This window comes from Falco punctatus (assembly GCF_963210335.1).
Source record: "Falco punctatus genome assembly, chromosome: Z".
Lineage (NCBI taxonomy): Eukaryota > Metazoa > Chordata > Aves > Falconiformes > Falconidae > Falco > Falco punctatus.
The window spans coordinates 1,602,218-1,629,721 of NC_137586.1; the positions used below are offsets into that span (position 1 = coordinate 1,602,218).

The 27,504-nt window shown below is 42.1% G+C and overlaps 3 protein-coding genes across 3 annotated transcripts in view; 2 read left to right on the forward strand and 1 right to left on the reverse strand.

Annotated features, from left to right (window-relative positions):
- Positions 1-544: 544 nt before the first annotated feature.
- STARD6 (StAR related lipid transfer domain containing 6) lies at positions 545-8,005 on the forward strand (the record flags this gene model as incomplete). Its single annotated transcript, XM_080371960.1, is given in 7 exon segments — positions 545-634; positions 783-832; positions 4,478-4,604; positions 5,727-5,843; positions 5,846-5,853; positions 6,914-7,000; positions 7,308-8,005. Coding segments are annotated over 7 exon segments (627 nt in total). The 3' UTR covers positions 7,456-8,005.
- On the reverse strand, positions 7,861-20,118 carry POLI (DNA polymerase iota; the record flags this gene model as incomplete). Its single annotated transcript, XM_080371918.1, is given in 11 exon segments — positions 7,861-9,498; positions 10,544-10,746; positions 11,963-12,096; positions 13,268-13,359; positions 13,629-13,807; positions 15,016-15,252; positions 16,271-16,423; positions 17,193-17,357; positions 18,117-18,242; positions 19,796-19,926; positions 19,928-20,118. Coding segments are annotated over 11 exon segments (2,430 nt in total). The 3' UTR covers positions 7,861-8,679.
- The window catches only part of MBD2 (methyl-CpG binding domain protein 2), a 40,457-nt gene continuing 33,039 nt past the window's right edge, over positions 20,087-27,504 (forward strand). The window contains exon 1 of the mRNA XM_080371959.1: positions 20,087-20,345. Coding sequence (XP_080228085.1) covers positions 20,233-20,345 — 113 coding nt within the window. The 5' untranslated portion in view covers positions 20,087-20,232. The remainder of the gene's footprint in view (positions 20,346-27,504) is intronic.

Below are 27,504 nucleotides of genomic sequence, written 5' to 3' on the forward strand. Positions count from 1 at the left end.
TCTTGGAAACGCTGGTATTTGCAGCCTGCCTGCTGCTGGAGCCAGGCCTCTCGCTTGCCAAAGAGTTTCCACAGTAGTACAGTTTATCATGATTGTTGCATAAAGTTCTGATATAAGAAAAATCCCTCTTCAGTTGTTTGGGCTTTGTTTGTGTTAACTACACAAGTTGCTATGAGTCTAATGACTTTAGCAAATCACAGCAGAATTGGAATCCCAGGTCATAAACTGTATAAAGAGGGGAAGTTTTAATGTGGAGTGAGGATGGATTTAATAGGGAGTGAATGGTGTGTCTCACTGGGTGTTGCTATTCATTCTCTAGATCACACCAACAGCTCTACTTCTCAGTATCCCAGACTGTAAGTCAGTTACAGAGTTTTGTTTTTCAGAAGTCGAGTATGATGAATAAAAAGTTCATTTGATAGAATCACTCAGTTAATATATACTAAAGCCTGTAGAAAGAAAACAGGAATGAGCTCTATGGTTTTTGCTTTAAGGAATGCCTTTATCATACACCAGCAAATCACTTTTAAATCTTTACAGATAAATGGACTATAAGAAAACTGCAGATGAAGTTGCAGAAAAAATTATATCATACAGTCAAGATACTTCAGGATGGAGAGTGATAAAAGTTTCAGTAAGAAAATATTGGTTACTATTGTTTATGAAGTTATTTTTATTGAATACATTTTGTTGCAAAAAGTGTTTAAAACTTTTCCTTTAAAAATTAGTTGACAACCCTTTATCAAATGCTAAGTTTTTATTTTTCCTTTTTCTGCTTTGAGAAAAATGTTACAGTTTCTTCAAAGCCTTCAAAAAAGTATGCAGGAAATATGTAAGTATTTATGTTTTGTTTGTCATTGTAATGAATAACAACATCTTTTTTGAACAGTGACACCCAAGATTGACATGGAAAAGTGTCAGGGTTTAACCTCAGCCAGAAACTAAGTATCACACAGCTGCTTGCCCACTCACTGCCCCCAGAGGGATGGGGAGGAGAATCAGTAAGGAATGTAAATCTCCAGGGTTGAGATAAGAGCAATTTTAATAACTAAAATAAAACAGGAGGGGAAAAAACCCAAAACAACAATAATAATAACAACAATAATAAATATAAGAAAAAGGAGGGAGAAGAGGAGATTAAAAAAAAACCCCAAGTGGTGCACAATACAGTTGCTCACCACCCACTGACTGATGCTCCAGCAGTGATCCATGGGCCCCAACCAACTCCTGCCAACTTACATATCGAGCATCCTATGGTATGGAATATCCCTTTGGCTAGTTTGGATCAGCTGTCCTGGCTGTGTCCCCTCCCAGTTTTTTGTGCCCCTGCAGCCTTCCTGATGGCAGGGCATGAGGAACTGAAAAGTCCTCGACTTAGTATACTAGCAACAACTAAAAACATAAGTGTGTTGCCAGCATTGTCCTTACATCAAATACAAAACACAGCACTGCACCAGCTGCTAATAAGAAAATTTAACTCGTCCCTGCTGAAACCAGGACATAAAGTTAACCACATTCTGTCCTTTGTGGAAGTGTTAAGTTTGGTTTTGTTATCTGTAGAGAAGTTTTTTGTGCTGTAGTTATGCTGGGTCAGAAGTAGGGCTGGAATACAAAAGGTGGATTTCCCAAACAGTTTTCAAGTGTGCTATAAAAATTAAATGCTATGTAACACTTGGTGATATGGAAGAAGTAGATGTGAAGGCACAGTTTTGGCCTGAAGTCTGTAACTCTGCCTGGTAGAATATTCTATTCAAGGCATTACATTTTACCAGCTGGGCTTTGCTTTTCACTCTTTCATACTTGTGAAATGACTGGTACTCACACATGCAGATAGGCTTATGCTCTCTCTCTACCTTATCTGTCCTTTGTACCTTTTTCTGCCTGGCACCTGAAACTGATCTAACTGTACTGAGAAGAAGAAAGTGGTGTAATCTCTGGAGGAGCAGCTCCTTCTGTCCTTCCTTCTCTTGAGCAGTAAATTCTGTGCTGTTAAAGAGCTAGATTTGGCCCGAAGGGTGGAGTTAAGCAAGGCAGGCTAAGCTGATCTCGCAGCTTGCTGTTGCTGATAGAGTTGGCTCTGCTCTTTCCGTTTCTTCCCTATGCCTCTCCTGGTGCTGCAATCCTGCTTCTCGTTTATGGTGGCTGTGGCACTCAGGTTCATTAAGCTCATTAAGCTCATTAAACTAAGGGAAAGCAAAAAAAAAACCAACCCCCAACCCCTGCCAAAACAACTCACTGAAGAGAAGTGTGCAAGAGTGGAGGAAAAGAGAACGCTTGCAATATGTTCTTAGCATGTCTCTCTCTTTTTCTTTTTTTTTTTAATGCCTAATGAGTATTAAATTATACTAAATGCTAATCTAGACAGATAGGCAGTAGAGAAAACTTGCATCTGATTTTTTTTTTTTTGTTCTCGGTATGATGAGATATTTGTGATTAGGGGCACTCTAAATTCAGAAGTCTTGCTTGGTTTCCTAATTATTTCTGAAGGTTTGAGCAAAGAAGGTGTAATTACAGAAGGCAATGCTTTATCACTAATGTTACAGAAGAATTACTCTACAGTATTATAATGGAAAATAGTGTAATATTTCATTGGTATGTGTTAAAAGTACTTTACCTTAATAAGAATTTGCATACTTTGTGTGTAGCATTATTACTGTATTTCAGATCTTATTTCAGGACAGGTGGATGTGAGGGAATGAGAGTCGGGTTGCTTAGAATTCATGAGAATGCACCTGACTTATTTTTGCGAAGGAAAATAAAAAAGCTATAATCTTAATCAGGCACGAAGCCATTTTCAGTCGTACTCAGATCTGTGTGTAGCGAGTCCTTTGCAGTTAGAAGCATCATTGTGTTTTCTGCCATTTCATACAGGGAGTTAAAATCTTTATTTTTGTACAAATCTTTGTCACATTAATAAGCAGTACTGATCCCTGGTGTGTCTTTTGTGAAGGATATAGCTGTTTCTAGGAGCAAAAGTATAGCTGTTCCCATTTTCGGTGTGACATTGAATATTTATTAACCACATATCACAAATACCAGTTTATTTTTTTAATTGGCAGGAGTATTAACAGTTTGCTTTATTTGCTAAGTGTGGGATCTGGCAGTGAAAAGCAATAGAGATCCTTGCTTCAGTCAGGTGAAATATTTTCAGCAGAGTTCAAGGAAGCATTAAGCTGTTTGTTGAAGTCTGAGAAGGTTTTCATTTGGGATTATGTCACCTAAGCTCAAGAAAGGCAATGAGGTATGTATTTCGGTTTGCCTAAGATAGTAAAATTAGATTTGGTGATCCAAGTGGCCTTTACCAGGCTTACTTCCTCTTTTTCCAGTGTTCCCCATAATCCACTGTAAAAACTGGAAATGGAGATTTTTCACAAGTGTGCCCTTTCTTTTATTCTAGCAACTGTGTCTTTCAGAAGCCTTGCCTAGAAGAAGTCTTCCTGATTAACAACTCACTGAGTGTAGGAGAGAAGATATGACAGGATGCAAGCGAGAGCTCCTTAGGAGACTGGTAAACATAAGTTCACGGGAGTTATTCCAAATATGAATATACTGATATTACCTGCTCCTGCCACAGCTTACTTTCGCTGGTTTTGAGTAGGCATTAAAATGTTTTCTGTTACCATCAGACCTGCTGTAGTTAGTGGAGAAGCAAGTTTCTGGAGCAGTCGTATACGCCCACACTGCACGTGCTCCACCAAGGCAGTAAGTGGTGACAAGGAGTTGCTGCAAAGTGAAGAAACAGACCCATGATTTTACAGGGCCTCTGTGTTTGGGTTTGAACTTGGCTCTCTTTGCTCTTTCTGACTTACACTCGTGCATGATCAGGTTCTGTAAATATGATTTCATGTTTCTTAAACTCTTTGCAAGCATAATCTCCTTTGAGCTCATCTGTTGTCACACAGCATCCTTCACCTTTGCGTTTAATTGCTGTCTGTGAGTGCTTGCTGTAGTGATTCACAGTTTCTCCAGGAACTAGGTGTGAGAACTCGCAGTATTAGTGAGCAGTTCCCAGCATTACAGGAGTTTCCTATTTCCTTGTGAGAGGCCCCTCTTCCCCTCTGTGAACTCTCCCTTGAACTCTTCAGAAGATTATGAACAAAACTGGAGAAATGCCAGTATGTGCTAGTTCATAAATAGAAGATTTGCAATCAGTGTCAAAGTGGATTGAAAGTATACAGAAAAAATCAATTAATACATTAATTGCGTATGTTTAAATTTACATGTTCCTCTGTAATAGCTCACAAACAATTAATTTAAAATGTGGGCTGTCAAGAATGTAATGGTCTCAAAAATCAGTTACAGAATAATAATTTTTATTTCTACTTGAATCTTAGTCAATCCACCAAGGGCACTTACGTCCATTTGCTTTACCTCATTATAGCCTGGCATCCCCAAACTGCTAGGTGCTTATTATTGTATAACTTACTGAATTCACATTTATGAACTGGAAAAGTATCTGTTTTTTTGCACAATCTAGATACCATGGAGAAGGGATAATTCAGGAAATCTCTAGTAAAATTATTCCTTTTATGTATCTTCCTGAATATCGAAACAAATGGGACAAAGCATTACAATCTTATAAGCTGTTAGAAAGGATTGACGAGGTAATATGATAATTTAATACAAAGATTTTACTTTAACTCTTTCTGCATGAATTATGGTGACTAAAAAGACCTCTACTTGGATGAAGAAACCTCTCAATGCAAAATACATTCTAGCTCAAGTAAAACTTCTAAATGTCCTGCTTATGTGAAATGTGTATGAAATATATCCTTCCTCTTAGGAATTCTAGAGTAATTTAAAAAGTAGGGTAAATTGAAGTATTTCTAATGAAGTAAATGGCCTCAAACATGCCAAGAATTCAGTCAGTGGTGAACAACAGAAGTCCCCATCAAGAGTAAGGTGACATCAATGACAATAAAATGTAGGGAAAGCTCCCCTCTCAGCGAGCATGGTTTACATAAACTAAAAAAATCACCAAAGTTAAAGGCAGTGTGCAAATTGCATTGATGCTGTGCTAGTGTGAAGGACCGTGTGTTCTGCATTCCAGTTGCCTGGGTCCTTTGTTTTCGGCAGTCTGGAAACCCAGAACTCCAATGAAGAATATCAGTTCTGCGTTAGTTGGCTTTGATCTAACCACTTGAGAGAGATGCCCCTTTATGTGGAACATAACGACACATGTATGAATGACTCAAGCGTATGAAAGTACTCCCTAAACTGGGGGGGGCGGGGGAAATTCCTCCTGTTTTTGTCTTCCCTGAACCTCTATCTCTCTTTCCTCTGCCCGGATCTGCTAGAGTTGGTCAGGTGATAGGATATCTTCTTTGCTGCTTTTGGAACTGATTTAGTTTAACAGATTGTACATCTTTGTCCTGGAACACAATATGCAATCTAGTATGTGCATTTTAATGCAAATAAGCTTTCTAGCTCCATCAAACATGGATACTAAATGGGTGCATTTTGAGTTTTTCCACATGGAAACCATACTCCTGCTTCAAATCTAGGCCACAAGGGATAGCAGTGAATCCCTGCCCTGTGCTACTGGTAGAATCCTTTCATGGCATGTTACTTCTGCACTAACTAGATGATGATAACTGTTGTCTTAGCTAACAAGTAGGAATCCATTTTTGTCACATCCTTATTATTCAACATGTAATGCTGCTTTGCCAATTAGATGACACTTAGCTTACATACTAATGTAAAAAATTACCTTTCCTTACTTGTAGGACACTGGTATATACCACAGTGTAACACATAGTTATGGTATGGGACTGGTTTCATCAAGAGATTTTGTTGACCTGTTGCACGTTAAACCATACCCTGGTGATATCCTTACAACTAACTAGGTTGCATGTAACTACTGCATGTTTTCCTATTTTGACTGCATTTGGGAAATCCTAAGGCTGTAAAGTCCTGCAGCCTAAATGCAGTACGGAGTACCTTGCTTTGCGTGTGGCCTTAGTAATGTTTACAATCCCCTCCTGTTTATCCCCAGAACAAAGTTGTTTCAGTTAATCCTGAAATGATCAAAATTGATCCTCAAAGGAAACACTGCATTCTTGGTTTATTCTCCTATTATGCCTCTCTTTAAGAAATTGAACAAAATGTAGTAGTAGTAGTGTGAAAATGTAGAATTTATTTCACTATGGAAATTTAGTGTTTCTTTAAGAACACCTTTCTGTTACTTAGATGGCTTCCTGACCAGGTGCTACTTGCCCAATATTCTGTTCTTAGAGTGAACTGCTAATTTGCCCCATATTTGATTTTCTTTGAGTTTGCCTCTGTAAACTTCTACAAAATCTGAAATTACTAATATTACAACTATATGGCCAACCAGGAAAATACCTCACTGCTACTCCATTTCTGTGCTAATCTTTTTCCTTCGGGTGGATCTTAGTACATGGCATAAAACATTTTTCATCTTGGAACTTTACTGACCTATCTATTTTTCAAGCCATATTATGACAATACTTTACTACGCAAAAGTAATGGATAACTTCACAAAACAACCCCTCCTAACTACTACTGTGCATGTGTACAGCAGTTTCCTCATCATCTCTGCAGTTGTGTTTACTAATTAATGACATCTGCTGACAAACTGACTTCTTTGTCCTGAACTAAGCCACACCTCAACACTTAAGCATGAGTAATCATGTCTCAAGGGTAATACTTTTGGGCATGCCTGCCCAAACATCTATAGAAGTTTTTATATTTGTTGAATTACTTGCATAAATACTTATTTAATGACCTTTAGGTGTTTCACCTACAGAATGCCATATTGTGAGATCTTGTGCCATCCTATAGCAGTTGGAGTAGTTTGTTTTTAAAAGGTATTTTTGAATCGTATGATTGACACATATAAACATAATTAATTTGGTTTTGTTTTTTGTGTGTGGTGGCATATAGCCCTCAGCGTGGAATATTCCAGCTGCCCTCCAACTCCCTCTTGTGTCCGAGGCTATAACAATCCCTGTGGCTATGTGTGTTCACCTTTGCCCGAGTAAGTATTTAAGGCCTCCTTCTGTTAGCATCTTCAGTTACTCAGTTGTCTTCCTTGTACAAAGCTTGAAATTTACTGAACCGTGCAACTATTTAAAAAAAATAATTTCGACAGTTTTATTCCTGGGAAGTGTTTTGTGCCTCAGACTATCTTTTGAAACAATTGAAACTTTATACATCCTCCACTTTTCAGTGTTAGCAATTTCAAGGGGGATGGACTACAAATTGTTAACATTTGTACATCTCAAGTAAGTTTCATGGCAGGAGTTGCAAGTGTTAACTGACAGATTGTGCTCCTTTCCTTACAGGAATCCAGAGCATTCTATGCTAGTTGTATTTATTCAGCCAGAACTAGAAGGACTGCTTCCAGGTTCTGTAGTGGAGACAGCATTGCCTACTTCTCTCATAATCACCAATACAAAAGCTGGACTGAAAGCCTTGAAAGACCATAATTAAATGTAAGTGGAAAATAATAAGCACATAAGTCACATGCATCTTCTACTTGGATTCATTTTTAAAGTAGATGATTAAGTTTATTTTAATTGTGGTGTATGTGGAAATACATAAAGCTTTAACTGTTAAAATGGTGAGTGCTGGTTTTCTTTGTTCTTGGGAATGATCAAGAATTTACACTGAAGTGCCATCAAAGTATAGGATGTTGCTTTCAATGTAATCAGGTGATGTTTTGTAGTATTTTTGCACTTTATATGCAGAGAATCTATATATACACACACACAAGAATCTGGTGATACAAATTACAGCAATGTGTAAATACCATAGTCAAATATTTTGCCATAGCTTTAAACACACTGATAAATTCTTACCTCAATTATGTACTCTTGACTGAAACAAGGAAACATCTTGTGTACTAGAGACTTTAAACATGTTTATTAACTGTAAGTGTACAAGTGTAATTAGCAACTATTTCACTTGTTTTGGAATGAAATATTTAAAGAAAAGCCTGATTAATTTGTATCTGGCATCTCATTAAAAGCTGCTTTTTATACATAGAGTTTGTAGTCTTCTGAATCCTGAGCACCAAACTTAAACACTTTTTACATGCTGACTAACTTCTAGGAACAAGCTGGTAATACGATTCATCTGCAAGTAATGTTCCCTGTTACTCCTGAGTATTTCTAGTACTTATAGTTGTGAGTTAACTGCAGGAAATGGCGATGGCCACGCAAATAGCAATTTCCATTACAGATCATAGGAACAGTGGGGCACATTAAAGAATACTGTAAAAATTGCTTTCATCTTCTCTGCTCAATCCCCTCCCATGTTGTTGGAAACAATTAACTGCATACGTAGTATGTAACTCAGTGAAATTAAAGTAAAAATTCCTTTCCCCCCAGTCACCGGATTAAGGTATTAATAGCAAATACTAAATATGTTTACATACTATACTAGTTTTAGGGCAACAACTGAAGATTCCTCAGATAAATGTCAATTTATAAAAAAGAAAAATAAGACAGACTAATTGCTACCTAACAGAGTCACCAGCAGTTTTTATGTCAAAAGTTGCCAAAAATGTATTTTTAATATTCACATCTTCACAATGTATAGTAAACTTTCCATAAATAAAGTGCCTTCAAGTGCTGATTCTTTCAGTATTATTAAAAACGATACCAGTTTTACAAGGTGGTATGAATACTTCTGGAAGTCTTGATGATACTTCCATCACTGTGGCTTAAAATATCTTAGTAAACTGTTAGACTGTGATAAACATGATGCTGTATTCCTTCTTCCTTTATTTGTTTTAGGCTTTTCAGGGGGTTTATCCCTAGAAGTTTTGGACACATGTTCCTGGCTCTTCCATTCAGCTAGTAGTTCATTTTGCACATCTGCAGGTAGTTCATAAAAAGTCTTTGTGTCAACATTGGGAGGAAATACAGTTCCTGCTGGCCTACTAGACGTTTTACCTTCAGAAGTTGTTTCAAAGGCCTGCTTATCTTCATGCAAGACAGGGACATGCAGTACAGTTTGGCTGGCTCCAGCTTCCAGAGATGATGGTTCTCTCTCTCTGATGGTCATAGAGTCAGTAGGTTGTTTTTCCGTACCACTGCTTGTCTGTGCACTTCTGGGATGCTCAGAAGGACAGCTGGCCCCGGACCTGTGTGCAGGCACAGCTGCAGATTCATGGGCTGACATGAGAGGTATACTGCACCCTGCAGAGCGTGTGTCACTTCCCTTAGAATGTGGGGAAGTGCTGTGTACCTCTTCTGCAAAACATACTGATGGCTCACCCAAAACATTCTCAGTAGGTGTTGCTTCTGTTTTTTCAGAAATAATTTCTTTTTGAATATCTTTTGGAAGTTCCTTGAAGACTTCCTGGTCAATGTCAGAAGGCAGCAAAAAAAAGGGGATGTCAGGAACTCCTACTTTTTTAATACCGCTTTTCTTTTCCTCTGAAAGTTTCCTAGTTTTTGCAGTTCCAGTTCTGTTGCAGTTCTGGTTCCAAGAAACACTTCCCTCACCTTGTGAGACATCTTCCGTTTCCTGTGGCAAAAAAAATTAGTATGTTCTGTGCAGTCTACTAGTGGCCAAGCACTATTTTACTAACAGCAACTTAAAATTATTCATTAACAGACAGTAATTGTTTTTTTTCCCCTTATGAAGATCGGTAATGATTTTTGAAATCTTATATTCAAACATAGGCTTTAAAATGTACACACATGTAGGAATCCTTTTTGTATTTTGAAGTAGCAAATACTTCAAATTTACATTTTATTGCTTTAAAACTCTGGAGCTTTGGAATACACGGTATGATGTTATATGTCACATTCCTGAGCAGCTGAGAAACAGACAAGTTTATCAATATGCAGAACTGCTATGTCCAGAAAGAAACGGTAAACATTACAAAACATAACTTTGAAGTTACAGAGTTTTTATATTATGTACTGAAAGCATCTTGTGGAAATACTTTGCAGTGTTTCCACATACAGCTAACTCCTATGCTGTCTAGCGTATGCAGCTGGGAGGTAGGAGATTTGCTCAATTCTGAGCAGGAATTGGAAGTTCACTCGATCAGAAACTAGTGGTCAATACAGAGTTGAATCTTTGAATAATCTGTAGTCTGAAAAGGGTGACTTGAGAATGCATAGTAAGGGAAATACTCACTGTGAAAGTATCTTAATAAAAGCAACGAGGTAAATCATAAGCAACTTTAAGGAGATTTTAGTCTATGGTAAAAGATGCTTCAGTATAATACCTGAGTAAGTGGCCTGTTTTTTCACAGATGCTAAATAGAGGGTAGATCTTACTGGAATGAACAGCCAAATTCAGCAGTTATTTTTTAGAAGACATAAGCTCTCCTATGGAATTCTGTTCTCTTCAGTTAAGGGGCTTGATAACCTAGCTGGCTGTCTCATTCAAGATAGTATTAAACCTCTTTTAAGCAAGCTGTCTAATGAGAGAAAGCAAACGAGTAACACCCACTCAGAAGGCTCCAAATAAATCTTCATTTAAGGTTTAAATCTGTATCATAAATACAGAAGTATCTTATGACTTATCTGTAGATAGTTTTCAGTATCTTTCAGCTTACCCAGACACGTTTATGAGAGCCTGATGCTGGTGACATCTGCTTTAGATAGAAACCAATTGATCCTTTCTTGCTGCTAGGAAGATTTTTGAGGTTGGAGAAGCAGACACTGAGAAGGGTAAGATGAAATGGTAGATCTACATCTACCATCTTTCGAAAGAGTTTCATTAGTATATCAACCAATGGGGATAAAATGTTGCTGCTTTCTAAAAGAAAAAAGGTTGGAAAAAAGCAATGTGTATGTAATCAAAAGTGACCGAATAAGATTGATTGAAATAGCAAAGGGCAAAGGCAAACTTACAGCTCCACATTCTGAACTTTCAACGTTTTGCATGTGCACAGAAATAAAGAGATCAGTCATATGTAAGAATTGAGTATACAGTACTGTTCTTAGCAATATAAGAATATTTGTAACTCCCACCTTTATACCCTAGGGAAGCCTTTATTCATCTCAAAACATGAATTGAAGTATTAAATTCTGAACACTGCTAATGGCTTCCAAAATAATCTGTGGATATATAGTTGTTAAGATGTTCATTCTGCCCTGTCAGGTATGTCCTCAACTAAATAACAGGCTCCCCCCCCCCCCCCCCCCCCCCCAGTAAAAATGCTTAATTTCACAGCTGTGATGATTATAGTATGTACTTAGGTTAGAAAAGAAGAATTACAGAATAGAAGCCAAGCTGAATGGATTTGAAAAATAATCCAATTGTACCAAAAAGGGCCTTTACAGAGCCGTGTCAGTATATACCGTTACCCCAACGCTGGTAATAACCGTATGGTTTATTGGAGTTTGTATGACTCTATGAGTTGACAGTAATTATTAGTCTCCTCCAATGTAGAAGTCAGTAGCAATTTTGAAGTGAGAAGCTACACAGAATTTCAACAGCTTCTCTAGGCCATTGAGAAGTAATTTGGGAATTGAAGTCAGGGAACAGTGATTCAGTGTGCTGATACAGCAGTGATTCAGATTTATTTCCTTACCCCAATCTGAATGAAGTGTCAAATGAATTGCAATTGCTGGTTGGAAAGCTTAAGTCTGAGAAGGGTGAGAGTCTTTATGTTATTAATTTTCAGAAGTACATCAAAAAGATGAATTACATAATGAAACTGAGAATGTAATTCAAATCCCTAACAGAGAAAAGCAGATTACTAATCTGGGAAGCAGCCTCCAGTCACCCTTTCCCACCCCACCAAGAAATTTACTGCAGGGAATCCAGCCAGACTGGGTTAAAACATGGTAGTAACATAGAAGTTATGCCTGCAGTGGATTTCTGTATGGTTTTAGCATATGTCATCAAACAGAAAAGTTTCCAAATACTAAGTGTAGGGAATATCACCATGACATTACATGATGGAATTGTACAGAGAAGTTAGGTGGTAGCAGCACAAAGCTGATGCTTTCAAAAATTCTAAGTTTACCTTTTCCAAATTTCCGAACGAGATGAGGTGGAATAGGACACTGACGACTTTCCCGGTTAAACCATTTATCGGTTGAAGAGAACTGACGGATGGTCAATCTTACTGTGTGTGGTTGTCTTCCATCTTTGTATATTCTATGGAGCATTAATGGGCACAAACCAATTAAGTATTTTTCAGAGGGTCTATGGAAACTGTCACAGCATCTAGGTTACCAAGTCAAATTAAGTATTATGGATCTCTCCCACCTTCTGGCTTTGGGTCACTGATTATACGGGCAGCTTTGGGTCCTAGCTGGTTCCCTTAATTACCCGTAAGTTAGAAGTTCCATACAATGTGAATACTGTCTCCCATGAGTCTTAGCTGAAGTGAATGTGAAAATTAAGTGGGTCAGTCTGCAACATTGCCACATTTCAGTATTTAATACATTAGAAGCAGTACAGTCTATGAAATTAATACCCTACAATCCTCAGCTTTTAGCTTTTTGCTTTTCAAGGAAACATCCCCCCGCTTTAGCAGCGAAAGGTTAGCACTTCAAATTTTGTGATTACAGAGCAGTGTCTGAGATGCAGATAAAAGACTGCTTGCCCAGTGTTAATGCCACTAAAATGGACGTATCTATTGTGAGACTTGCATGGATAGGGGGACAGGAAACCTTTAAGAACTGTAGATGATTTTAAGGCTAAAGAGAGCCATAGGATAGAAGGGGGGGATAGGGAAGTCAAAGTAGTCAAGACAGGAGTAAATGCATCCTCTCCTACTATGCTGGTGTTTTTGTAGAGTATCTTGGGCTTGGATACTGCCTGGGTTCACAGGGTAAGGGAAATAGGAAGAAATGAAAACGTTCTTTCAGGCTGACAGAAAAAAGACTGCTGTTCTACAGCAGGCGTGCATAAATGGTGATCACCAAGGGTCTGAAAGTAGAGAAAGACAACCTAGGGTCCCTCACACAGATTAGTGAAGACCACCAGATACTGTGTGACACACAATCAAAGCAACGGAGAAGGATCAGCAGGCAGAATACGCAGAGATCCTTATCAGAGAAGCTGCAAAGGGACAGAAGGGCTGGCAGCCATCCTGGGGGCAAGAGAAAAGATGGGGGCAAGGGGAAAGTGAGGCAATACAGCAGGACAATCCATGAATCCATGAATTGATAAAGACCAAAGGGGAGGTTGGAGAAGCAGGTGCTGTCCCTATAAATGCATTTTGCTGAGAGAAGAAATGTAGATTATGAGACAAACCAAACATAACACTCCAAGTCCCTTCAGGTCACAATTTCAGTCATCAGAGAGTATTGAAGACAGTCACCTGTCTAATAGGTTAGGAAGCAGTTCTTCAATTTTCTCTTTAACTTCCACTTCTGATGAACATTTTTTAAAAGAATCTTCATCACTAAAGGACTGAAAAAAAACCCCACATAAGTCCTTTTGATTTTATATTTACTTCAAAATTCTTAAGAGGAAAAAAAGTATCATAATTAAGTGTGTAGAATTAACACCGAGAGATCTTTCACATACAGAGCTCAACTGAACTTCAGGAGAGTTACGCATTGAGTTGTACTAGAGAATACATACAAAAATTCATCATTTTGGTTAGTTCAGCAAAGCTGTATAAAACTAAAAGCAATTTTTTTTCCTCTTTGTAAAGTACTTCAGAACAATACTTGTACCTGAGGAGGGCCTGATGGAGTCACAGGGGAGTCATCTTCTCCGTAACTGAGTTTTTGGATACGCTGAGCAATAGAAACACCCAGTTCTTTCTCTAACATGGCAGACGGAAATGCTTGAAGATCACACACGTTCTTAACACCAAGAGTTTCAAGACGTTTGGTAGTTTTGTAGCCAATGCCTAAATAAAACATGTGTAGAAGAATGGCTGCAGAAGCATGGCCTTAGAATCTCTGAAGATCTGCACAACCCAGCCCTGGTATCAGAGTAGGCCTGCAATCAGAATTGTGCTGAAGTTGCTGTGCTGAAGGCAACAAGAAAGGTAGCCTTGAGCTACTCTTGAATCCTGAGACCAAGTGATTATGTTGTGCCAACAGGCCGTGGCTGTAACGAGATACAGCTGCTGGGAAAGAGGAGCAGGGCCAAGAGAGACAGGGACCGTATGGGAAAATAGGGAGTAACAAACTACAAGGCTGAAGCACAGCAACACAATTAGCTACATGGATAGAATGCTTATTTCAGTCGTGATAATTAGGGGTGTGAGAACCGCGTGCGTTTAGAGACTACGAACCAATTATATTTCTGCTTTACGAATATGCATGTGTATCGGTTCTATATAAGTAGTGTTAGAAACTAATAAAGTTGAGCAAGATGCATAACTCATATTGAGCATCTTCTTGACTCCAGTGAACCCTTCTTCCAAATAAAAATACACAGGAAAGTGAAAATATATATAAACACATACATATAAAAAATGCCCACCCATGTAGTACTGACAGTTGTTTTCACTCCTGCAACAGAGGCTTTTCAGCAGCATCTTTAGTGAGTTGCCATTTGAATTTTAGAATCTGCCGTTAGAAAAGCTGTACTGAGACCCAGCAAAGGTCTCCACACGTAGCCTATATCAATTATCAATGCTTCCCAGCCAACAGTGCAGTGTGAACATAGAATAATTAGGCAAAGTACTTCCTCAGAGTATTCTGTCAGGCTCTTAGCAGGCTGGTTTAGTAACTGTCAGTAGGTTTCCAATCAGTAAGTTTAAAGGAGTTTGTGTTGAAAACCTAGTATCAACCACAATGTGTGGACTTCAATAAAAATACACTGGTATTTTAGTATTTTTGAAGGCATCCTGTAAAGTGCTGCAACACGTTTATATCCCAACCGAAAATTAAGAAAACCAAAGTCCTTTCATTCCTTCTGCTAAACAAAACTCAAACAGCTTTTGAAAAAGAAAAGACAGCACCCTAAACACACACCTGCACAGCCCGCTGCCTGCTTGTGAGAACTAGATTTTAAATTTCTTTCAGCTCTAATTTTTTCACTAGTTTTTCTTAGCATCTGAAGAGTTGTCAGTATGCCCTCGATCACTGCTCATAGCACCATACTTACCAGGCACTTTTTGGATGCAATCAAGGCTGCATAGTAGATCTTGACAGCTTTCAGGCAGAAGAACAGTTTGCTGATTTGGTTTAAAGGTCCCAGATACTAGTTTTGACAGTAATTTGTTAGAGGCCACCCCTGCACAGCCTGTGAGGCCCAGTCTCGCATATATGGCTTCCCTGAACTCTCCTGCAATCTGAGATCCAACAACTAGTCCTAAGTGCGTTGTATCATGCAAATTGATAGCTGCAAAGAAAAAGAAAGCAGCATTCAGTACGTAAACTGTTAGCTAATTCTCTAGCTGTAGATATTTTCTCCATTGCATTAAAGCAGTACAAGAAAGTACGGTCTCACGGGTTGAGTGGCAGTGCCATGGTTTCTGTATCCAAGCTGTTGTCTAAAACCAGGGGCATTCTGTCCAGGAAGAATAATATTTAGAGAGTGTTTTAAATATAAAATACAATATATTAAGAGATATCAAAGAAAAGCATTAAATATCACAGATTCTTGTACCAATGTCACCGAAACAGAGATTTACAAATCTTTATAATTTAGAGGGCTGTTGCAGCTAAGCCTTTATAACTCACATGCAAATGTCAAATGAGGCAAAGGACAAATCAGGCTTTTCCCTCCTCTCCAAGCCACATTCAAAGTTATCGCAATAGCGTGAAGTCTGGGAAAAAAACCAACTGCTTTCCTTCCTAGTGCATGAAACAAGTATCACAGCTACTGAACGTGCTCTGAGTATCATAGTATAGCTACTGTGTTCATGTTTGATGACGTATGAAACAGCTCAGTTAGCTACTTCAGTCTCACTAAGTCTATTCCTGACCCAATGGCTGTAGCAAACATTTAGGTTTTTGTTTGTTAAAAAAATCCGTTAAAAAACCAACTGTTAAAAAACTCATTCCATTTTGCCAATTGACAACAACATTCAAGCTGAAACAAAATTCTATGTCTTACTACAGTAAAAACTTATAAAGGGCAAGGAAAATATCTTCTCCCAAATCGTTGTACGTGCTCATCTACCACAGAGATGTGGTAGATTTTTACTGCCATCTGACTGCAGCACTGATTTAACATTTGAGATACACGTACTCTTCTCAAATACAGAAACCAAGCACGGAGCAATACAAGTTTCCAGCTGTTCAGCTCTGGACAGTACTTAGAAGCTGACGGATACTATGTACTGAACTTCACAAATGTTTGCACGCTGATGTTCACAATGTTACATATTTTTCAGTATGAAGAACGCTTAACTCACCTTGGTTGTTGTATACATGGCCAGACACACAGACTCTGGAACATCTGCTTTGCTGTAACTGGTTTACTCTTTCCTCCACAATCTCTGTGATATCCACAAAATTTTCATCAAACCCAAGCCTTTCCACCAGCGGACAAAATTCCCCCAACAGCTCTAAGAAGAAAAGATACCCAAGGATAATATGCACACAGCTAATGTGAGGTTTTCAAGTCTGCATCAATCCATAGCTGATTTCCCGTGGATTCAAGGAGGATGCTTGCACAAAAAGGAACTGTGTTCTCTTCCAGATAAAATAAGGCACTTATTTTAGCAAAGGTGAAGAGGAGGAATATTTCTTCATCCCCCAACTACCTCTGTCATCTACTTTTCTTCTCCCTGAATCTCTTCCTTCTTTCCTTACTTGTTTTTTAACCTCTGCATACTTTCTCCTAAGGAAATCTGTTTCCCAGCTATGTGGGCTTTCACTTTTACATTACTATTATTTCCCCTGCTAACACTGCTCATGTGAAAAGCAGTAATCGGTGACAACGCTGGTGTATCATTTAAGAGATGCTGCAGAAGATCCCCCCACCTGAAGGCTGCTTCAGCATTCCATCCTCGTTGCTTCACCTTTACAAAAACATTACTGCAGCCAGTATTTAAGTAAGAAAAAATGTTCCTAAAGAACTACACAGGCATAATCCTAACACAGGGTATAAATCCCATATAACACCAGCAGGATATGTTTAGTGCCAGACCTAGAATACAACCAAGCTTATTTTATGAAATGCTGACGTTGTAAGTAGTATCACCATGCAATGAGGCTCATTTTAATAAAAACTTTTAGAGCAGGAAAATCCCAAATACTGTTGCACACGTGTGCACCCACACACAGTTTAACAGGAAGTGTTTGGCCTCTACTGGAAAATTGTTAATTTTGTACCTGTAACCTTGTACGACATTTCCCTGTATGGAGTTAGATCTTCCCCATTAACCAGGATCAGCTGAGGACACTTCTCCTTAGCATCCTTGACAGACATCAGTTTCTTAACTCCAAGTTTTCTGGCTGCATAGTTACAGGTAACTACGATGTATTTCTGTTGCACACCTAAAAATATATTTTTTTGAAGTTTAGGTTTCTTGGTACTTCACAGAGACTACGTAGTACGTTCGTGCCACTGCAAAGCATACGCTTTGATCAGAACGCCATGCCACAGAACAAGCAGACAAAGCAACACAACAGTCTTATTTTACAAAGACCATGAGAAGGACAGATCTCTTGATTTAATTACTGGATGGTAAGAACATTTTAAAACCTTATAGATGTTTTTTTCCCATTGTATGGTTGCTCTCAATTTTGGGCCTTTTTAGGTAATTTACCCATGAAAGTGCTCTTTATGTAATAGTCAAATTTTGGGCCTTTTTAGGCAATTTACCCATGAAAGTGCTCTTTATGTAATAGTCATTTTTTGGATGTACTTTCTTCACTGATCATAAGACACTACCGACTGCCTTGCATTCCTTCTTAACTCCTGGGTGGAATAAAGTGTGCTTTAAGCATGACTGTGTCAAAAGGCTCTGGCTCATTTGGGGAGCTCAGCCCTCTCTATGCCCATGTTATAAACCAGATTCAATGCCCAGAACTGCTCAGACACGTTGGCAAGTGCCTGTACTTGCACTCAAGAGGATTTATTAATGTTGTAGTCAGAGCCACACAGAGTCTAGAGTGTACCTTGCTCACTCTGGATGTGGTTACGGGCTCTGGCGTACCTCACCACACAGTCACATCCTCAATTTACTCACATCCTTAGGTTTTTTTCTGCCTGAATACACATAATCTCCAAATTAACAGCAAAGTAACTCATACCTAAAGGCTTGTCTCTTAATTCAGGATTACGGATAATTTCTACTTGTGCATAAAAGCAGTCCAAGTCAATGTGCACAATCACTCTGCGTGCTGCGCTTCTTGCTGATACGGACTTGCTGTGGCCTGCTGCAGGGAAAGCAAATGAACAGATTAAAAATTACTCGCCACCTTACATGCAATGTTACCATTTTTTAAAATGTTAATCCAGAGTAATAAACATATTACAAGAAAACTATAAAATTTACAAGTTTTATACTAATTCTGCCGTTGCGTTAATTCTAGGTTTACTTAAAGTGTGTAAATTGTCCATAACAACTCAGCTTACTACTAATCGCTCCCAGTTTTGGGGGGTCAGTTTTATTTGTTTTTCACATAACTGATTTAGAACATTGCTTTATTGATACAATATTCTTTCACAACGGAACACTGTAACTTCTTTTTAATGTATTTCTGTAAAATAATCTGGTTTTGCCTCTACTTCAGACAGCTCTATCAAATATCTGCCTTTCCCAGGGTTGGCCAATGAAGATGGCAAATCGCCATCTGACAAACGGCAAACCCTGCTACAAAAACAAGCCAGCCAAGGTAAAAAAAAAAAAAAAAATATTACGAAAAAAAAGTGTTTCTTTCCCTGAGGTGAAAATAACCCCGTGAGCAGATACAGTCCAGCCGCAAGCCCGGTCCGTGTGCCCCTCTGGGGGCGCGGCCCCCGGCTGCGAGCGGCACCACGGCGGTAACGCCACCCGGAGCGGCCGGGACTGTGGCTGCCCAGGAGAGGCTCTGCCCCGGGACGGCGCCACGGGGAGCTCGCCCCTGCCGTCCCTGCCCCTCCGAGCCCCACGCGTGTCCCCGGCCAGCGGGAGGCGGGGGTGCGGGCACGCCGCCGCCGCCGCTCCCCTCCGCAGCCGGCGCCATTGCTCCCCGCCCCACTGCCGGCCGAGCTCACACGGGGCGGGCGCAGCGGCCCCGCCGCCCGGCTGCGGGCGAAGCCAGTCGTCCTCATCCTCCTCCGTGGGCGGCGCGAAGGGCTCCATGCCGCCGCGAGGCTGACTCAGCCGCCGCTCCCGCCGAGCGCCACTGCCAGCGGGGATGGCCGCACTGCTGCGGCCCCTTCGCGCTGCGCCCGCCCCGGGGAGGAGGCGCCCGGCCGTGCCGCGCAGGTCCTAGCGCCGCCGCGGCGGAGGGCCGAGGCCTCCGCAGGCGGTCGGGCCCCGGCGCCCCGAGGGGACGCCCCCGGGTGGCTCTGAGGAGGACGCGGGGGACGCAGCCCTTCGGGGATGCGCCGTGGGCTTTGCGGCGGGGCCGCCGGGTTCCGTGACGGGGCTGCCTGGGGTTTAGCTCGTGGTGCAAGGCCCAAGCTCGGCAGGGCCGGCGGCCCCCGGCCGGGTGAGGGGAAGGCAGGCGGGCGTGGGGGGGGGGGGGGGGGGGGGTGGAGCGGAGCGGGGCGGGGCGGAGGACACGAATAAACTGAACGTGGGGGCTGCGGGGTGCTTTGTGCTTGGGCACCTCGGCGGAGAACACGGGCAAGGGCGGCTTTATGGCATGCCAGCGTCCCTGCCCCGGTGGGCTCCAGCGCCGCGGCGGCGTCCCCAGACCGGCCCCAGGCGCCCACCGCGCTCCCTCACGCTGGGGGCTAATCGGGACGGGACGCGCCGCACGGTTTCCTCCCGCCCCAGTACCTGCCGGCACCGTCCCGCTCCGGGCTTCCTCCAGCCTCCGCCGCCGGGGAGCCGGAGCCCTACCGGCCCGGCACAGCTCCCCTCCGGTAACGCGCTCCCTCAGGCGGCCGCAGACGCCCGCGAGGGCCGCTGCGGCACCGCCGCTGCCGCTCTGTCCCGCCTACGGCGCTCTCTATGGTCGGCGGGGTTGGCCGCTCTGGCCCCTCTAGGCCGCTGACACGGATTCCGGGGCTCGGCCGCGGAAGCGGGCGCCGGGCGAGAGCTCCGCCGGCTGCGCGCGCAGCTCGCGCTCCTGGCGCCGAACAGCGCGCCGCGGCCGCCATCGCCAGGGGGTCCCGGCCCCGGCCGTGTCCGGGAACAATAAAGCTCTTGTTGCGAGTACCGGGGGCCGGGCAAGCCCCTTCCTCGGCCGCCGCCTCGGGCCCAGCGCCCGGTGCATGGAGAAGCAGGGCAGGATGGACTGCCCTGCGCTGCCCCCGGGCTGGAAGAAGGAAGAGGTGATCCGCAAGTCGGGCCTCAGCGCCGGCAAGAGCGATGTCTACTACTTCAGGTACGTGCCGGCCCGTGACAGCCCGCTCCACCGGCGGGACGGGGCCGCCCCGGGTGGGGACCGGCGCCAGCTGCTGCGCCGCCCGGCCCCGCCACCTGCTCCCCGGGTCCCTCCTTGTCAGGGGCGGCGGGGAGGGTCGCGGTCGGTCCCGGTGCCCGCCCGCCTGTCAGAGGGCCGGTCCCCTCCTGCCGCTTGGCTGTCACAGAGCCGCCACCGCTCGCCTCCCGCCGCGGCTCCGCCGCCGGGGCCGGCAGAGGGGTTCGGTCCGCTCCCGCCTGTCAGGGGCCGGGGGAGGACGGGGCCGGTTCCCGCCCGCCGCCGCCCGCCTGTCAGAGGGCCGGTGCCCCCCCGTCGTGGCTCCCCTGTGTCAGCGGGCCGAGACCAGTGCCCCCCGCCATGGCTGTGAGGAGGGTGCCCCCCTGCCACGGCTTCCCCGTCAGGGGCCGCAGGGCGGCCGAGCTCGGTGCCCTCCCGGCGCCGCCCGCCTGGCAGGGGCGGCTGTGGGGAGTGGCCCTCATGGGGGCGCTGAGGCGAGCGGTGCCGGCGGAGGGGGCGGACGGGCGGCTCTCCTCGGGCAGCCCAGCCCCGGCGGCGGCCATGGGGACCGGCTGGGCGAAGCCTGCGGCGGCCATGCGGCTGGCGGCGGGGGGGGCTCGTGGAGAGGCACCCGCAGAGTGGGCTGGCGGCCAGGCCCGCCCCCCAGCCCTCCGCTGGGGCTCCTTCTGCCGTGTGGGCAGGAGCCCCGGGCAGCCAGCCGTGCCGGTAGTGATGCTCCGTAGTTCCCTGCCAGTGCTGGGCTGGCCGGCTGCGGGGCTGACAGCTGGGCAGCCGGGGAGCTAGTGGGGCTTGCAAGGAGCCCCCCCTGCCCGGTTTTCCTTTGGGAGAGGGGTGCTGGTGGTGCTGCACGCTGGCCTGCCACAATCCACCCAAGCCCGACTTTTCGGTAAGAGCGGGGTCAGCCTAAAGGGAACACCCCCCTGCATTTAAACTAAGAGTTGCCATGGTCTGTACCCAAGAGGTCCAACCAAAATAGTTAGCTTGTAGGCAGGATGTGTGCACCCCACCCCCTGCCCCAAATTAATTAGGAAGCTTACCATTAGCATCAACAGCTGAAATTTTAGCAAAGTTAAGGGCATGCAAAAATCGGAGAAGTCTTGCTGCTGCAAAATGCTCTCATTATTACTGCCTAGGTTATAGTAAACCCAAGAGAAGCAACAGCAACCTGATTTTGTTTCGCCCTCCTGCTTGCTTTCAGAAGCTGAAAGTATAGCTCTTTTCTCTAGGGAGAAATCAAAGAAATTCTGAAGTCTTGCTCTTAGGCCATGCTTCTGTAAGTCCAGCGTGCTGCACAGCAGAGGAAGCTGTCTTCTGCAACGGCTAACCTCTTACCCACAGCACCTCTATTTATAGCTCTGTGTGCATCTGATGAACCACACCTGAAACTTCTCCCTAACATCACTGTTTCTGAGCAGGCCTAGCAGTCTCCTTTTGTAGCAGCGAATGGATTCAGTCTTTCTGCTGCCTGGCTGGAGGAGTGGGAAGTTGTGCTTGCTCCTTCTCAGATGCCAGCTAATGGAAGAGTCGGTTTCTGTCAGTGCTGAATATGGCATCATTTGACCCATCATGTGCCTGCTGCTAAAGAAAATTCGGTGTCTGACAAAAGGATCGCTAGATGTGGAGGAGGAACATTGCACTTTTTTGTGAGCTTTTTGAATAAATCTGCTTGAAAACTTTTTAGACAAGTTCTGTTTTTGTCTTACCGCCTTTGTCTGACTCGCACTCCCAACCGTATGCTAATATTGCGGCAGATGATTGGGTAGCATCTGGCATCACCGTCTATCTCTTTGCATCTGCCTTTTCTTTCTTCGATGCTGCCTTGTGAAGCCTGTCTGAAAGATTGCGCTTGAGTCTACAATTTAAATCCTGTTTTCTGGATGGGTCCTGCTTTTCTGCAGATTGCTAAACTGAACTGTCTGCATAGGATTATTGTTTCCAGAATTAAATGCCAGACTTTTCTCAAGCCAGACAGTCACTGCTGACTGTGTTGGAATATGTTTAATGTAGAAGGTCCAAGTAACTTCAGCTATTTGCTCGGAATGGTCTGTTTTAAAAACACTTGAGTTTAAAAAAACTTGAGTTTAGCCGCGTGTTTGTCCCATCAGAATGTAGGGGTGTTGGTGTTTTATATAATACAGATCCTTAGTTAAACTATGAAAACATAGGGGAGAATGCAGCAAGTTCTAGTATTTCCAGGTTTTAGTTTTGGCTTTGCAAAGAATGGTATGTAACCTCATTAAATTCATTAAAGTGCCATAGTTAACTGACTAAAACCCTGAGGTTTATGGTTTTTTATGATTTCTTAAGGCTAGAAAAAAATGCCAAAAGGCATTGGACAAAGCTTAATTTACTGTGATGGTCTAAATAATAATGGTAATTAAGAACAACTTTTGCAAGATTAATACATGTTGCAATCTACCTTATTTGCATTTTGAAACTCACTTGTTTCAGGACAGCTTTATGGTATTTAAACATATCATGCTTTAGGAAGATGTGATCCAGCATAGTTTCTGGTAGGGTGTTTTTTGCCCCCCTTCACATATATCCATGAGTTTTTGTATGTTGTATCCTTCATGATTATCATTAAAAAGCTATTAAAAGAGGGGTGTGGTAGAAATACTTCATGTATACTGTACTAGATCAAAACACAGCTTTTGAGGTTAGCCCCTTCTGTGTAATGATCTGAGCCTTCATCCTTCACATTTTGCCGCTGCTGTTGCCTGAAACCCTATTAAGAAACTCTTTAACACAGTTTTTGTTGAAGATGCAAGACTGTAATCTGCTCATCACTGACTCTAGAATTCTGTCTTTTTAATGTGGGAAAGTGGTAGGAATAAACGTTTCAAATTTTAGGACGCCTTCCAGCATGGTTAGCAGTGATGCAGATCATCTGCCAAACAACCGCAAAACTGAAACTCAGAACTTACCAGGCAACTCATAGCTTAGAGTTTGTTGGTTTCGCTATGATTACAGGTTTGGAAAAATAAGTAGTCATTTATATCTAGAGGAATAACTTCTGTTCAGCAACAGGACTACTTCTGCACAACCAAAGTAAAACAAGTAAAAAAAAAAATTTTGTGGCTGCAGGCAGGACTGGCATAGGAAATTTATCTTTCTCCCCCCCCTTTTCATTCTGTTATAGCTATGAGGCAGATTTCAGCACTGCTATATTTAAAACAAATGAAAATCTGTTTTGATCCAGTAAGTAGAGCAGGCCAAATACATTCAAAGGAGTTATGTCACTCTAGTTCTGCTGGAAGAAAAAAAAAAAAAAAAAGGGAAAAAATGTTAACAAATGCTACGTTGTTAAAATACGTAGTTGGGTACAAAGTGGGGTTTGGTTTGTGTGCCTTATACAGACTAATATTCCTTAAAAGCCTGCAGAGTCAGGGTTTGGCATGACTGTTTAAAGAATAATGCCACACTTTTTTGGCAACTTTAGGACAATGACAAAAAAGTACATTGCATTTTAAGTTTATATGTCTTCAGAATAATTGGCTTAAACTTCTGGTTGCTTAATTTTATACAGACAGTCAGAAGAAACAGATTTCTGTGTGTGTCTTACTTTGAGGATAGTAGGCTTGCGCAGGTGACACCAGAGGTCTGGCTTGGCTTGCAGAATCCTTGTTAATTGTGATGGAGAAAAATTAATTATTCTGGAGCTGAGTTTAGGGGAGGAAATAATCACTATATTTAGTGACATAAACTTGTTTGAACTAGGGAATAGTGCATTAAAAATCATGATACTGAACGTAGGACAAATGCAAATACCAGCACAACATTCTCAGAATAAATACTTGGATGAGACCTTAATGCACACATCAGGTAACTTCCCAGAGGGTTTTACTGGCAATCGGTTTGATGTGCAGTGCCTGTAGCTTGAGCATGTACTGTCATAAATACATATGTTCTGTCTCAAGAGCAATGGCTATTCAGAGCGACAATGATACGGATTAAAATCAAGAAGATTACAATGGTGCCAAAACGAAACAGTGTTCTTTTGAATCAGTTTGAGATACGTAGCAGCTCCCAGGAATATACGTGACCTTTTCTAGTTTAAAGAAGGCAGGAGTTCTCTTAATGACCATCTTGTCCATACTGTAAATTTAGTGAGCGCTCAGCTTACAGCAAAGGCGAGCTTAAAGGCAATTTTTGTTGATCCTCAAGAATAGTAAGTCCTCATTCTGAGTGACTTGTCTGTCTTTGCTGCAAAGTCCAATGTCTTCCCCATATCTGCAGAATGATAATCTGAGAGTATTCTTTCACTTTGTTTACAGACAGGAAATTACATTTAAAGCTATACATCTGATTTTTCTTTTAAGTCAGTATGCTGTGCTTGTGATCCATGTCTCCACTTTGTCCTAACTGTTGTTTCATTGTAATCAAAGTTTTCTGAGAAACTGTACCTGTACAAAGAGCCTCTTTGAAGTGACTCCCCTGCTATTTGTGTAAGCCCTAATACTGTACAAAATTGGCATCATAATTTTTTTTAAAGTATTATTTCTTCAGCATATGATGAGGTAGGGGGTGCTGCTGTCCTGCCAAAAGACTCAGTCATGCTTCCAAAGTCCTGCAAAAGTCTGAGTAAACTAGGAACTTTGAACACGGGTATCTCAGCTATTGTTTTCTTTACCCCTTCATTTTGTTGGTAAAATCCCTTTACTGTATATAACCCACTAGAGCGTTTACCTGTTGAAAAATGTTTCTTAAACTCTGGCATGAAATTACTTCTTTCACAGCAGCAGCAAGTTAATATTCTGTTTTGATGCATTTGTTCTTCGTGGGAAAAAAGCAAGGGAGAACTACTCTACTTTTTTTCTAGTCAAGATTAAAAAAGCCAAGTAGTTGACACCATGTTCACTGGATTCTAATAGACTGTTAAGTTTAACTACAAAAGCTTTTCCAGTATAGGTCTACCCATAGGGCAAACAGACATCCTTTTGAAGTTTGTTTTGTGGTTTGACAGTAAGATAAATGCAGGAGAGCTTCCAGTGACAGTAGGATTAGGTTAATTCTGTGCTGGCTTTTTTTTTTTTTTTTTTTTTTGGGTGCCCCCCTTGCTCTTTTTTTTTTAATTATTTTTTTTTCTGGTAGACCTTTACTGTGTCTTTGAAAGTGAGCAAGTCATGACTTCCTGAGCGATGCTGAGTTGTGCTTATGTTATACATAAGCTTGCTGATTTTTTGTTTCCAAAGGTAATTAGAGCACAGAAAAAGTCCTGATAGTGAGGTCTACGTTTTGAGATTGTACTTCACCTTCTGTGCAAGAAAAAAACCTGCTGCCATTAGCTGCATGTTAATCTCTTAGTGCTGCTCCTATTCTTTCTTTTTTCTGCAGTGCACCCAGCTCAGGGGCTGGCCTTCAGTGAGGAGAATTTGCTGTTGCCATCTTGTTATTCTCATCCCTTCTGAATGGCTGCATCATTTCTCCTTCACTGCTGAAAACTGTACTGCTTTTCTAAATTTAAGTGAAAACCAATACAAGGGTAATGGTAATAACAAACAAGTTAGCCCAGGTTTTCTTGGGTGGGTTTTCTCTTACCACCATTTGCTTTTAGTTTGAGTATTTTGGCTGCCTTTTGTTTTGCCTGTTGGAAGGAGAATGTAAAAAGGAAGTTTTAAGCGGAACAGGTGTTATTTTTTATCTCCATGGCTCGATTACCTGCACTGATTCTGAAAAAGCATGGTAACAATCTCCCCTACTTCAGTTCAGGGCAGCATCTGGCATGCTGGTTTAACCATGCTACCTAATAGGGTCTTAGTATGTAAAATAAATCTATTTTCTTTATAGGGTGAATTTGTCCCTGTGCTGAATGATAATAATGATTATTACAAAGTCACAGTAGTAACTGACTTCATTTTACAAGGGCACAATGAATCAGTCCTCTGTCCCAGCAGAGGAGCTGGTCAGGTTGTTTAGGAAACAGAAATAGATTCTGATAAATGAATCCAAAATATTTCCGTAAATGGAAGAGTAAATGACAATCTAGAAATTAACCTTTTACGGTTGGTTGGTGTCAATTGTTGTTGGTGATTTAGTGTGGTAGTATAAACCGCAAGTAGTATTGTGTAAAAATTGTATTTTTGCAAGTGAAATTAGATACCAAATGCTGAACTCCTTTGAACACATGAAAATGTATTATGTTATGCCATTCATGCAGTGATTTCTTCACCGAATCTTCAAACGTCTTAGAGCTTGTGTTTGAGTATTTGCAGAAGAATCTTTGAGGAAAGAGATCTCCAACAATTGCAGAGCAGTTTTGATATCCTGAAGAAATCTGTCATGTTCCCTTATAGGTCACCTAGGAGGTTTTGTCAGCAGCTGTCCAATGTTAGGTTCCCCTGAACATAAGATCAAACAACTAATTTTATTGTGGAATTTCTGTGGTTGTATTTACTATTACACTGTGAAATGCTCAAATATATTTTCAACCTCCCTGCCTTCCTGGGCTTCATTCCCAACCTATGGAGGGGATTGACTGGTAGAAATCCTTTGCCTAGGTAGCCAAATGAAGATGTCTTTAATCTGCTCTGCCTTTTCAAAAGTGTTCAGCATTTTTGTTCCCGTTCATGGGTGTGTGGCAGTTCAGCCTTCCCCTAGGTCAGACTACAGCCTGCCAGGTGCGATCCGAGAAACCAGGATCTGTGCAACTGTTGGCCACCTTGGGGTAGGTGGCACAACTGATTTGTTTAGACTGACCCTGCAGTGCTGAAGTAGAGGTGTAAACACTAACTTAAGTGAATGAATTGTAGTTTTAATAACCACGAAATCACACTTTCTCTTTCTTCAGTTTCTTATCATTTTAGCCACTGCTGCAAAACTGTAAAGCTAGAGCTGCTTTGAAAAGCAAGACATTTTAAACTTGGGTGGAGACAGCATGTTTTCCCTGTTATCATCTGCTGTTGGAGCATCTAGCTTGCTATGGTTGAAATTTTCCTCTAAAATCTGTTTGATGGGGAAGGCCAGCAAGCAAAAGCTCAACATCAACAAAGAAAAAGAAGATAGCTTGCCAACATTTTTTTGAAAGCAACCAAACCCAGAAATGTCTGCCAACAAGGTTATTGTTTTAATAAGCCACACTACTATTTTGCCTGTAAACTTG